This window comes from Phragmites australis, chromosome 4 (genome assembly GCF_958298935.1).
Source record: "Phragmites australis chromosome 4, lpPhrAust1.1, whole genome shotgun sequence".
Classification (NCBI taxonomy): Eukaryota; Viridiplantae; Streptophyta; class Magnoliopsida; order Poales; family Poaceae; genus Phragmites; species Phragmites australis.
The window spans coordinates 44,855,101-44,867,337 of NC_084924.1; the positions used below are offsets into that span (position 1 = coordinate 44,855,101).

At 40.0% G+C, this 12,237-nt stretch overlaps 1 protein-coding gene across 3 annotated transcripts; it reads right to left on the reverse strand.

The window, feature by feature from the left end:
- Window positions 1-1,934: 1,934 nt before the first annotated feature.
- On the reverse strand, window positions 1,935-11,942 carry LOC133916740 (ubiquitin carboxyl-terminal hydrolase 26-like). Of its 3 annotated transcripts, XM_062360555.1 has the most exons (16): window positions 11,772-11,940; window positions 11,400-11,590; window positions 10,704-11,300; window positions 9,824-10,079; window positions 9,000-9,697; window positions 7,567-7,675; window positions 7,189-7,370; window positions 6,473-6,748; window positions 6,162-6,369; window positions 5,214-5,285; window positions 4,384-4,617; window positions 3,348-3,611; window positions 2,987-3,128; window positions 2,728-2,901; window positions 2,095-2,277; window positions 1,935-1,992 (listed from the first exon to the last, which is right to left on the reverse strand). In XM_062360555.1, exons 2-14 carry the CDS (start codon window positions 11,477-11,479, stop codon window positions 2,786-2,788), a joined length of 3,234 nt encoding a protein of 1,077 aa, XP_062216539.1. In that variant the 5' UTR covers window positions 11,480-11,590; window positions 11,772-11,940; the 3' UTR covers window positions 1,935-1,992; window positions 2,095-2,277; window positions 2,728-2,785. The 3 variants fall into 3 exon arrangements, with proteins under 3 accessions (XP_062216539.1, XP_062216537.1, XP_062216540.1); XM_062360553.1 differs by having other exon boundaries at window positions 1,935-2,277; XM_062360556.1 differs by lacking the exons at window positions 1,935-1,992; window positions 2,095-2,277; window positions 2,728-2,901; window positions 2,987-3,128 and adding an exon at window positions 3,751-3,904 and having other exon boundaries at window positions 3,469-3,611; window positions 11,772-11,942.
- Between the last annotated feature and the right edge of the window lie 295 nt (window positions 11,943-12,237).

Below are 12,237 nucleotides of genomic sequence, written 5' to 3' on the forward strand. Positions count from 1 at the left end.
ACTGGTTCTTGCAGCCAAATGGTCGTCGTCTCGTCCTGTTCCCTAAACCGCATGATCTGCATGTTCCTCGGAGGACGGTATAGCCACTAGTTAAGTACAGCAGTGATGGATTAGGAGTACTTTTTTTAGGTTTATAAGTTAGACACACGTGAACTCGCCAACATACTTGTCTAAAAAACCTCGCTAGCATGCAACACAAGCGAGGAGACTATGAAATGAACCCTCCTTGACGGTATTGAGCTCAGTACCCATCACTCCACACCAAGAGATATACTACCTCTTTTCTTTTTATTTATCATTTTATGAGGTGAAAAGTGTTTTTTTTATTCTTATAGAATTCTAAGAATAGATATAACTATAAGCTTCTACCTCATATAGTGTTTGCTACACTTTTTAATACTTAACTCTATTATTTATTGATTACACAGGGTAGCTGGGGGAGACAAACGAGATTAATAAGTACACATATTTATTAAATATAGAGGCCTATGGTGACTTCCTTTAATACCGTACACAAGGCTAAAAGGACGTATAATTTAGAACCGACGTAGTACTGCAGTATCGCTGGCCTGGTGATTAGTCGAGTCTTGCAGCATGGATTAGATCGACCTGCAAGGAACACACGAAGTGCATTTTGCTCGAAGCATAGTTAGTACTTGTGCTGGCCAGTGGTGCCGTCGAAGGGCATTTTAGTCAGAGTTGGCACGGCGAATCGGCTGACGGGAGCAGGACATCACGCGGACGTATGCTGCTGGGTCGCCAAATGCCAGGGGGCTGCTGCGGTTTCACGGAAACCGGCTGTGCTGAGCTGAGCTGAGCCGAGCCGAGCCGAACCGAGCGAGCCCGCCACGTTGACCGTCTCGCTGAATCGGACCACGAAAACGCGTGCCCTGATGGGCCATGGCTCGTACCGGCGTTCTCTCCCACGATACAAAGGCCTCATTAGATAGGTTTTTTAAAAGCTTTCGGCTGGCTTTTGGTTTCGATATTTGGTGCCTTTTAGCTGACGGCGAAATGAATTAGAAACCTAAGAAATAAATTGAGGGTAGCTTTTTCTGATTTTTAGTATGCTGAGAAGTTAAAATTTTATTATAAAAATCAACTTTTCTCAGTTAGTCAGAAGATCTAAAATTATAGTCTATCCAAACAGTGCCAAAACTCTATTGCTTTTTGACTAAAATTGGCAGTTTTTCGCTCTTCTAAGGGTGTGTTGCCGCGTCAGTCATGCCGCTATTTTATGTTGGGGCTGTTGCGCCAACTCGGTATCATAATAATGGATGGATTAGCATGCCCAAGTCCAGGTATGGTCCACTTGCAACACCTTTTTTCTTTCATTCTAATTTGTACTCCAGGCATGATCAGAGTGAGGTGGGCGTCAAGGTAAGTCAATGTATTTTATCATGTCGAATATGCTGTCAGAATGCCTATCCCATGTGACCCATAAAGGAAAACAAGGTGGTTTGTATGCTCTGCGCTTTGTCGCATTCGAATTGTGCTAGTTTAAAAGCTGGACATCCGTTTGGCGCAGCCGCACCTGTTGCAAAATTTCCTTCTTCCACCCTAGTCTCACAAGCCAGTGACTGAGCAAAGTGAGGCAGCATTCTCTAGCTAAATGAAGTGCGGCACCAGTTTTGATACCCTAACGAGTTCAAACAAAATCATTGTAAAACTTTGACAACCTTGGTAAATGAACCAAGCAAACCCTGAACGACGGCACAAGTCCGGAGCAATACATTTTCTGATTGAAGAAAAATGTGGAGAATGCTGTTTTCACTATCATGAAGAGTCTTCTCTCTTTTTTTAACTTAGTACTCCTAGTTGATAATTGATACCTTAGACCTTGACCAGGCGTCTGAGCATGCACGCACCGAGGGGTGAGCATAACACACAGAAGGGATCAAAAGCCATTGCAGACCCTACGATCTAGTAACAAATATCAAAAGCCGTAGGCTGTTCTGCATTAGTTTCCTGCCTTTCACGGTTTCACCAAACCTAGAAAAAGCCACCAGGTACAAGGCAAGTTACCCATAGCCCTCACAAGTCACAACAACAAAAAAGAAAAGAAAAGAAAAGAAACCGGAAATAGCTAACTACCTGGTAATTACATTAGGGAAGACTGGAAACTACATGAGGAACCTCTTGTCTTTTCCTCGCTCAAGTAAGGAATTCATGGACAACCTTAAATGTGACAGTCTGACAGAGCATGGAGAGAAGGGATAGACACAAAATGCGGACTGGGCTCCCAGAAGCACCGTAAACCGTGAAGCAATCAGATTCCTGCATCATGAGAAAGCGTGCGTTAGTATTTCTTGATTAGTAAGCAGGGGGGTAGGGCATTGAAATGGGGCTAAAAGGAACGTAGCAACGCAAGAGTGGATGATGTTCCAGCTTTGTTGTTTTTATGCATATAAAGACAGCAAGTGTTTACCTTAAAACTATTTCATGCATGGAACATGGCATGGAACATCAATAAAAAAGGATAGGATTCTTGAAATAGTAGCGAACTTAAAATTTGCATCGGTGGATGAGTAACCGTGGTACCAGTGTATATACATGCTGCAACGCCCAAAAAAAGGTGAAAAAGGGCAGCAATCAACATGAATCTAGCTCCAGGACTCCAGATATGACCTCAACATGGTTAAACATAGGCAATGCCTTTTTAGGTAGTAATTATTGAGAAGAGCAATGACATGTAATAAAAACAAAGTATAAGGAAGTCAACATCACCTCCAAGCAAGCTTAACCAGCTTAAGTCAACAGATATGCAGCTATCTGACATGGGAATTCATTCACTAAATGCTATATCCTGACAAAGCTGAGCTGAGACACCTGACGTCAGTAGAGTGCCTCGAAAGCCTTCCTCAGCCTGCAGTATATCAGCCTTCTGCTCTGAAATCTCATCTGAAATATAAAAAAACGCTTAAAGCCATCAACAATCTCTTTTTTCTTTCAGAAATGGTCTGCCACATCATATTTGGTACTTTACCTGCTATGTCACGGTTCTCATAGATTTCAGAGTCTCTGACCCATAGAACATCCCCAGGAAAAATACTATTGTCAGCAAGAGTAGCAAAGTCATCTTTGATCTCAACAGAGCCTTTGTGAAGCTTCTGGTTTTCCTTTACGATCTAAATATAACAAAAACACAGGTAAGGTGTTTGAATAATTTGAACTGCTCCAAATTATGCAAGTATAAAGATAACAAGACAAGAAAGCACATTCCATAGTAAGATGGAAAAGAAAAAGATGTAATTCAGTCCCTTTTAAAAGATGGAGAAGGAGACAAATATAATACAGATAAGTAACTGTGCTCGCAAAATTTTGTGGTTTCAGTATCTATAGCATACCCCTAAAGATTCCCATATCATGAGTTTCAATTGATAGACAGATGTCGAACCAGACACTTTCAAACTGATTGAATTCCCTGAGCTTGTTCTCCGGGAACGCTTTGAAGTCCGACGATCTGATACAGGAACAGCTTTAGATGCTTCTTTAATAGACTTTGGTGCTTCTTTTCCACGGACAAAATGAACATGGATGTCTTCATTTTGGTAATTGAGCTTCTCCACCAATGCACAGCTCTCTCTTTCTCCAATACATTCTTCACAAACCTAGCAAACACAATTCACAGGTACAGCTGAAAAGGGGAGATAAATAGGAAGTAACTTTTATACCAATTAAATCGTAAAGTATCAGTGCCTGAAAGCATTTGATTATCTAGAAGCCATTAAAGGAAACTATTACAAGCACCTTCACTTTTTTGAAGCAGCACTGAGCTAAAGAACAAAAATTCATCAGAAGAGCTTAATCCAACTTCAACTATAGGCGCATAAGACTCAAGATTCTGATCTTTTCCCCGCCCATACTCCCTCCGGTGGGATGGCTGGAAGGGTTTCAGCTTCGCCTATTGGGAGGTGAGAACTCAAACTTTGTCAAAGCTGAGAATTAATGGGTTGCTGTTAAAGAGACATATTGTGGTGCCATTGTTAGCTCCATATTGTGGTGCCATTGTTAGCTTCATATTGTGGTTAAAAAAATGACCTCACAAAATATATTTGTGAATTGTGAAAGGACCACGATGTTTCACCTGTAATATGTCCAATGCTAATAGCATGCCAGTATAGCATGTTTCTATTCTGTACAAATAATGATCTAATTTCTTGTTGATTCAATGTGCATGATAGACTGGTACGACTGAGGATTACATTCGTACTTTTAACTAGCAACATACACAAGGCCATGCATCGCTTATATGACACAACTCCCTTTAGGTCTTCCTAACATATTAACATTTTCTCAACAATGGGAACCACTAATACTAATACTCAATGATACCTATCTGATCTCTTACACAGTTTATTGACTCTAGAACAGTCAATATACCTCAGGATTAGTTTTGACATAGGGTTTTCTGGCCCCCAAATCATCATTTGCATCATCAAGAGACTGATCTAGATCTTCATCCATATTTGGTATTGCTTCAGATGATCCGTGCAGTTTATCTCGAGAACTCTTGCTAAAAGCAATTTCAGCATATATACCTTTTCCAGGTGTGACACTCCACTCCTCAGAGAATAATTTCCAATCAGACTCTGGGATCATTGTTGACCCATCAGTCTGAAAACAAAGGAAGATGATTAACTCATGATGTTCTAATTACTTGTTTTTTCATCTTGCACGACAACTTATATCAGCATACAAAAGCCCAAAAGAAATAGGCTATTGGACAATGCAAAAACATAATGAAAGTGACAAGAGGCAGTTGGACAACGAAAGAACAGAAGAAAGCGGTAAAAACATAATGTAGGACAGCAACAGCCTCATATTTCATACCTACCTAATATGCTTTTGCATGCATTGACAGTGTTTCAGAGGCGCCAAAATTTATGAAATGAGAAACTTCTAGATTACATACTGTGCACTGTGACTCGATGAGTCATGAGTGAGATGAGAAATTGCTACTTTACATACTGTGTACACTGACTCGATGGGCAACACAACTATGGGGAGCCTGAAAACAGAGGAAGCTCACCCCCCAAGCCAAAAAATAGGGCTTAATTGAAGAGGAACAGAATAACAGATCATACAGCAAGGTCATATATACCAGTGGTCACAAGTATCTTCAAGTTGCAGGATAAAGAGAAAAGTATGAAGAAAAAATTGTAAAGAGCACAAACTTTTTTTTTTCTCGAACGCGCAAGAGAAAGACTTACATTTGATGTTTTCTGAATGATGCTCCCACGCTTGCAAACAAGATCCAAAGGCCTTTGCAACAATCTTGAATGCTGAAAAATGATCAATCCACAAGTTTAAGAAGAAATCACCTTATACACCAATAATAATTAGAAATAAGAAAAGGCATTACTGCCAATCACAATCAATAAAACATACATATACTCCTATTGAATCGAGAAAAAAGGATTTCATGAACTATGTAAAGTAGCATCCATTATCCTCATAGGGACATACATTCTTCAATTAGATCAAATGACAGAACATGCTCTCACTTAAACAAACAAATGTCCACGATGATTTATTAAGACCAACATAACCAAGATAAGCAATTCCATCTTGTGTGAAACAAGTAACCAAAATAACAGCTCGTTATAAATTTTAAAACAACTATGCCAGTCGAAAGGAGCAACCAACATCAGCCACTCCACAGATGACAAAGTAACCAGTAGGCATGATGCATACCACAAGCCACATTCGGCTGTGCTCTGTATGGATGATCATCTCATTCTCATTTCTGGACTTGATCAATGCTAACAAAAACAGTGCCATATACATATGAATCCTAGGTCTGGGTCTGACTCAATGACTCAAAGTGTTATACCACACTACTCAAATAAAATTTTAAAGAAACTTGTTATGTGCAAAACAGCTTTATCCCAGCTATCAAGTTCTATCACAATCCTGTTCTCTAACAAGTCATCATTTATTCACCAGTAGGTTACAAACATTACTAATAATGATCTCAAAACTGGGATATAGAAGTTCTGACAAGATATCCTCTGAAATTCGATAAGGTTCCCGTTTATTCCTAACAGAAAGCTTCTCACTCACTTTACTCAAAATTCAAATATTACAGTTGCACTACTATTGCCTTTTAGGTTTACGAACCAGACATGCATATCAGCATGTGACACATATTAGTTTACCTTCTCACAAATAAGTGAATTGACAATAGCTTCAAGACTTTCAGGTTCTGGTAATGAAGAAATATTCTTTCCGGTCGCTGTAATATAAGCTCTCCATTCTGACAACCATGATGAAGGAACCAAATAATATTTTTGACCAGGATGAAGTGTAAAGCTTTTCCCAGATATTAACTTTTCATGGTTCTGTCGTTGCTTGAGTTTCACTGCTCTGAAAAGGCCATACACCGTGTAAAAGAAAATGAATGTTGGACATGAATTTGAGTGAAAAAATCCAATAATCTGATATTGATTTTCTAACTTTCGTATATTACCTAAGATTACCCTCAACAGAAGCAACATCAGACAATTCCTGGCTGCAGATTTCACATGGTTGACAATCTGATGGAAAAGTCACAACATCATCAGCCTTCCTCGCGCTGATGGTTTCATAGAGAAATAACCAGAGGCGCTCCGGTACAGATATCCGCTTTGCCCCTGGAGCGTGCTCTGGAAGAAGATGTCCATGGCAACATTGTAAAGAACTTGTTGGTCCATTATCAGCATCGGAAGTGATGTCAGCATTTTTTTTGCGCAGCCATTGAATCAACCTAGGAATAAACAGCAAAAAGATCAGCATGAGAACCTGCAGGTAGGTGATTTAATGCAACAAAAGGGGCAGCAAAGAGCAAGGCAAACATAAGACTATAACTGGCCAAGGTGTAAAAACTCGATCAAGAAAGAAGATATAATGTGGCGTGTTGGATAATAATTGCAAAAAAAAAATTGACAGTGAGTAATAACCTCTAAAAAGGTAAGGGATAACATAGAGATGGAGAGAAAAGATCATGAACATGAATCTTGCATAGACACGCTAGTCTACAGTACATCACCACAGAAGAGAATGGAGGGGCTATAAGGCGAACAGTTCACACAAAGGCAGACAGTAGATGAAGAGAATAATCCTAAGCGCACCAAAAAACTATTATCTTGCACAAATAGCTATACAAAACTAAGACTGGAAATTAAGAGAAGGATGCACTTCGCATACCATGTCTTTGAAACAAAGTAAGAAGGGCCATCTGGACTACTGCCAGCAAGTGCTGCTTCTGCGAGATTTTTTAATGATGCTTTTCGGTCACGGTAGACATCAGCGGATACTGCATTTTTTGCTCCATCCTTAAGACACTCCATGCAAAAATCATCACTGCTCAATGTTGGTCCCCCTCCATACTTGAATTTTGCAATAACAACACAAAGAATATTATTCATCAAGATATGCCAGAAGCATTAGAAATGAGTACAAAATATTACATTTTATGACTAATATAATATAACATGCTCCAGAAAAACAGAAAAACATTACAGTTAAGCAACATGAGGCAGATGACTCTAAAAAATGCAACCAAGAAGTGGGAGAATTTATTACTTTAGAAAATAATGTCTGCCAAGCAACAGCTGATAGTCGTTTCATCGATGTGACTTTAGATGCTGCAACCTTTCCATGTTCACATTGAATTGGACCATTGTCAATGGAACTACAGAAACAAAATACAGCTGTAGTAAGGCTATATTTCAAATCAGTAAGAAATATAATACAAGCTACATTCAGCTGCGACTTAAAAGCAATTAATATTGCAGAGTCATCAACTTTCTTGTTAGGGACCCTAAGTCCTGCAAGGTGAGTAGGTGACACTGAACCCCTGCAGCACAATGGTGTGGGTGATGGCAGCTGCACCACAGAGGGAATTAGAAAGGGATAGACTAGAAACTTTGGTTTATTTCGTGCTTAAAGGGAACAACACAGCCCTGTATTTAAATTTAAATAGCAAGTCCAGCACCTAAGAAAAGAATATGAATGTATGATGGATATAAATCAATCTGAACCAAATGATCTTGCCCCTAAATCACGTAATGCACTAATGCTAAAGAAAAAACTAATATTATCTCTATGCTACTATTGGCGTTGGCGCTGCATGCTACAGTAGCCGAGGTGCTGAAGTACTTGCAGCTGGTCCACACCCATAGCATGCAGAGGTCACATATATTGCAATGCAAACTAAGAATGTTCGTGCCAAAAGGGATCAGAGCCTATTAGATTATCATTTCATTCTAGACTTGATCAATTGATTACAGATTGTTTATGATTACTGGTTGCTCTTAGTTCTATAGGCATGTTAAGTTGTTAACTGGCCTTTGGTAAAATGCGCTAAGGATCAAATATAAGCCCAAACTTACTGAGATGCAATAAAAGCTCCTTCAGTAGTAACCCAAAGATTCAAATCCAATCACAAAAGAGAAAATTGTGATCAAAGCTGTATCTTGCGTTAAGACAATCTGATCCAAATTAAAAGAGTAAGTCATTTAAAAAAAAAAATTGGCAACTAGCAACACTGATGTGAACTATAAGATCAGCCAACCCATTCCATATAGCTAACACAAACATGTAGCGTTCAATATACGAAAAACAATGATAGGTTAAAATAAATCCAGACGTAGCAGATGGGTGGTGTAGTCACAAGACTTCCATCCATTCACCATGATGGATGCCAAGTTCAGCCATAAGTTCCATGTAATGGATGTATTCAGATCTGCTTGTTGGTGATACAAATCATGTCATTGTCTGGATTAAAGACCCATCTTATATTTATCATTTAGCAAATGTTCTGGCCCTTATCGTTAACAGTACACCAATACCAAGTGGTTTTAGCAACAAGAAGCTACATTTTTCTGTAGTACTGAGACAAATACCATTTGCATATGCTATGTGATTATGAGAATAGTAAAACTTTAAAAACAAAGCATTTTGATGTAGAGGGTAACAGAAGAAAGCAAAAAAAAAGAGCTTTCTAGAAAACTTACGAGGGAGGGGTAATGCTGTCTGCCCATTGGCGAAGCCAGTCTGTTGAAATCCAAAAATATGAATCATCCTCTGGATTAGCAGGTGCTTCCATCAGAACAGATTTTACTTCTTGACGCCTCTCTGTTATATATGCCAAGTGGCTGTCTTTCTTACTTTGGTATTCCTCGCATGATTTTACATATGATGTATTTAATTCATGAATTTCATCCAGAAAATGGTGTGGAAGTGAATCATTATTGATTTCCATAATATTATTGCTTTCAGTAGCATTTCCATCCATGCTGGTACATTTGTACATCAGCATATAAGCATCTGTGGATGAGAACATCTCCCCAACGGTGGAAATCGATGTAGCCTCCTGGTGGATATTATTATTACCATTATTATCTGTAACAGAACCTGCTGTAGAAATACCCTGGGATTTCTGATCATCTTTATTTGATGGCTTTCCTGGTTTTTCACCAAAAGGATGTGAACCAAGTTTGGAAACAGTCTCATCATCAAACTCCCACCACTGACCATTGCTTTCGTCCTTTATATGTGCCACATAGTGCCCACTATTAGCAGCGGTACCCTTATGAATCAAAATAGCAGCCAGATCATAAGTAAAACTAGATGAAGGGTTTGACAGCCATTTTCCCATATCTAGCTGTCCTGGGAAACTGAATGTTGAAGAAATCTTTTTCTTAGTTGTTGTCTGGCAATGAAACGAGTTAGACAAATTCTTGGACAAAAAGAGAGAAGAACGCATAGGACAAAAGAAATGCGAAAGTAACATATGGAAACAAAACTATGGATGAGCTTTTGGATCAAGGTATATCACCTTTGGGAGGAACACGTAACGCTTAAGCTGAAAATTAACAACAGGAGGAAGTGAGCGAACTTTTATCCAGTGAGTGGCATCCACCCTTTTCTGACACGACTCACAAAAGTATTGGTTCTCCCCATCCAGTGCTTCCTCACTAAAGTAGTCATTCATACTTTCTTCCAAATTATTTAAACCTTTAATATTCAGCTCCAGCTCATAAAAGTCTTCCATTTTTGAGGACGCTGCAGAATCCTTTCCACATGATGAGCACCTTAAGTGTATGATGATTAAACATCAGTTCTCCACAAATTACACCGGTAACTTGTCCAAAGCAGCAGTATGGAAATAACAAGGTAAAGCACAGTCAACACTGAAATACTAGAGCAATATAAAAACATATGTAATTTTACTCCATGTGACAGCTCGGACGTACAAAATGAATGATATAAGTTTTGATTGTTGTCAATACCAGAACCATAAACTGAGCATAGTCACTTTGATGTGGACAGGCTATGTGAATGCTATCTAGTAATTTTTCTTCCTACTAAGTATATGAGTTATCGATCCAATCACAAAGCCCTAGAAACCTGCCTCAGCGTATTGCTTCTCTAAGCACCAGATATAGCAAATAGGACTCCAGTTCAGAATTCATTTGTTATCAAACAAGATAACCATACAGTGCGCCTAGATTCATAAAATAAGCATCTTCGGCCAAATCTCTGTAGTGGTAGAACATTACAGAATGATTAGAAAAAACGGAGTGTATTTGTGCAAATGATAGAACAACAAACATCACGTCAAAATCTTGTTTAGTTCCCTTCCATTTCCAAAATTCAAACCTGAATCTTCTAAAAAAAAAAAAAGTAAAAACTTACTTCAAATTCATTTTCTGTACCTTGTCACGTGCGACACACTGCCGCGAAACAGATGTTGCACGATTGTTCTAGCTCCAGCGACCTTGGAGTGACTTAACGATTGTTCAAGCAGAGACAAAAACAAGGTGAGAAATTCATGGCTATCCTGCTGGACACCATTGTCTAGTTCCAACGCCTTAATAAAAGGTGCCGAATCAATGAAAGCCATTTTGCTAGAGTGCAGCTGTGCAAACAACCGAGCCAGCTGATCCAGAACAGGATGCTTCTTCAAGATGTCCGGCTCCAGAGAGAAAATGCCTGAGCGGAAGGAGGTGTTCATATAGAGGCACTGAAGTATACTGTTTGCATAACAGGTCGCGCCCAAATTAGTCAATCCAGCAGGCGTCTCAGCGCAATCACGAAGATCCTTGGATGGATTAGGACCGAGACCACGAACAATCTCTTGCGTCTTCTGCCAGAGGCCAGTTTTACGAACCCCATTGGCGGTGGGAATCAACCCACAGAAACAATTCGGGGAGTCCTTGGAGTTCCCATGGCAGCCATGGCAAAGCGGTTTCCACACCATGTAAATCTGGCGGGTATCGCTCTTTGAGATATCACCAGTGGAATGTATCTTCCTGCGAAATCGGTAGCCAAAAATAATCAGAAAAATAGCAACACAAACAATGTGACCAACCTACCGCCCACGTCTGATGAAGAAATAAGGCAATGCATACTTGAAGACAGCGGCGGAAGGGCTCTCGGCCTCATCAGCCCGTGGCCTCTTGTTCTTATTGCGAGTGTTCGGCCTGCTCATTGTACCATCAACCAGCCGCCGACTTCACCTGGGGCATGGGGGTTCGATTGAACCCCCAAAAATTTTGGAAAATAAACTGCGCCCACGCCTTGGTGATAATGATCTTGCGCACTGGTCGATCGAAGGGTGATGGATTAGACTAGATTAGATAAGCAGGATACCGCGCAGTCAGCAAATCTGCCACAGACTGCATGATTTGACTGCTCGCATTCACAGCAAAGGAAAGTTCCCCCAACAAAACGAACCCTAGAGGAACCAGAAGCGAACAGACCAATAAGGCAAGGTTCCTTACCTAACGTCGGTGGCGAGACTCCCTCCTCCCCTATCCTCCGAGAGCTCCGCCCCCTGGCCGCCAGGCACAGCCGACCGGCGTTGGTGGCGTGTCGCTGCCTGTCGCCTGAGTCGATTAGAGTTGCTACCGTTCCAGGAAGAACGAAGAAGACCGAAGGCTTGTTGGGCCGGCCCAGCGTGCGTTATGTAGACTGTAGAGGAAGGCCAGACAGCCAATATATGTGGCAAACTTTGGATGCCCTTAATCGGCAGCAGCAGATTCATAGCATGTTTGGCAGAGTTCAGCTAAAAAAATAATAGTATACTTTTAGTTTTAAGGGTTTATGAGCTAAAGTTATGCATACATTGAGGATAGTTAGGTGAACAATCTCATTCATATTTTAGACTAAAAATAATGATTTAAAATACTTTATTATAGCCTACATCCTTACAATTTGATGTGGAATTGGAAGCTGAAGTTTTGCGAA

Bases quoted from the DNA above. Each gene is read 5' to 3' on its own strand.
- LOC133916740 (XM_062360555.1), bottom strand. From the start codon at position 11,479: ATGAGCAGGCCGAACACTCGCAATAAGAACAAGAGGCCACGGGCTGAT. The intron at 10,080-10,703 runs GTACAGAAAATG...CATACACTTAAG, and splicing joins AGTGTGTCGCACGTGACAAG to GTGCTCATCATGTGGAAAGG. The intron at 3,129-3,347 runs GTATGCTATAGA...TGTTATATTTAG, and splicing joins TGATATGGGAATCTTTAGGG to ATCGTAAAGGAAAACCAGAA.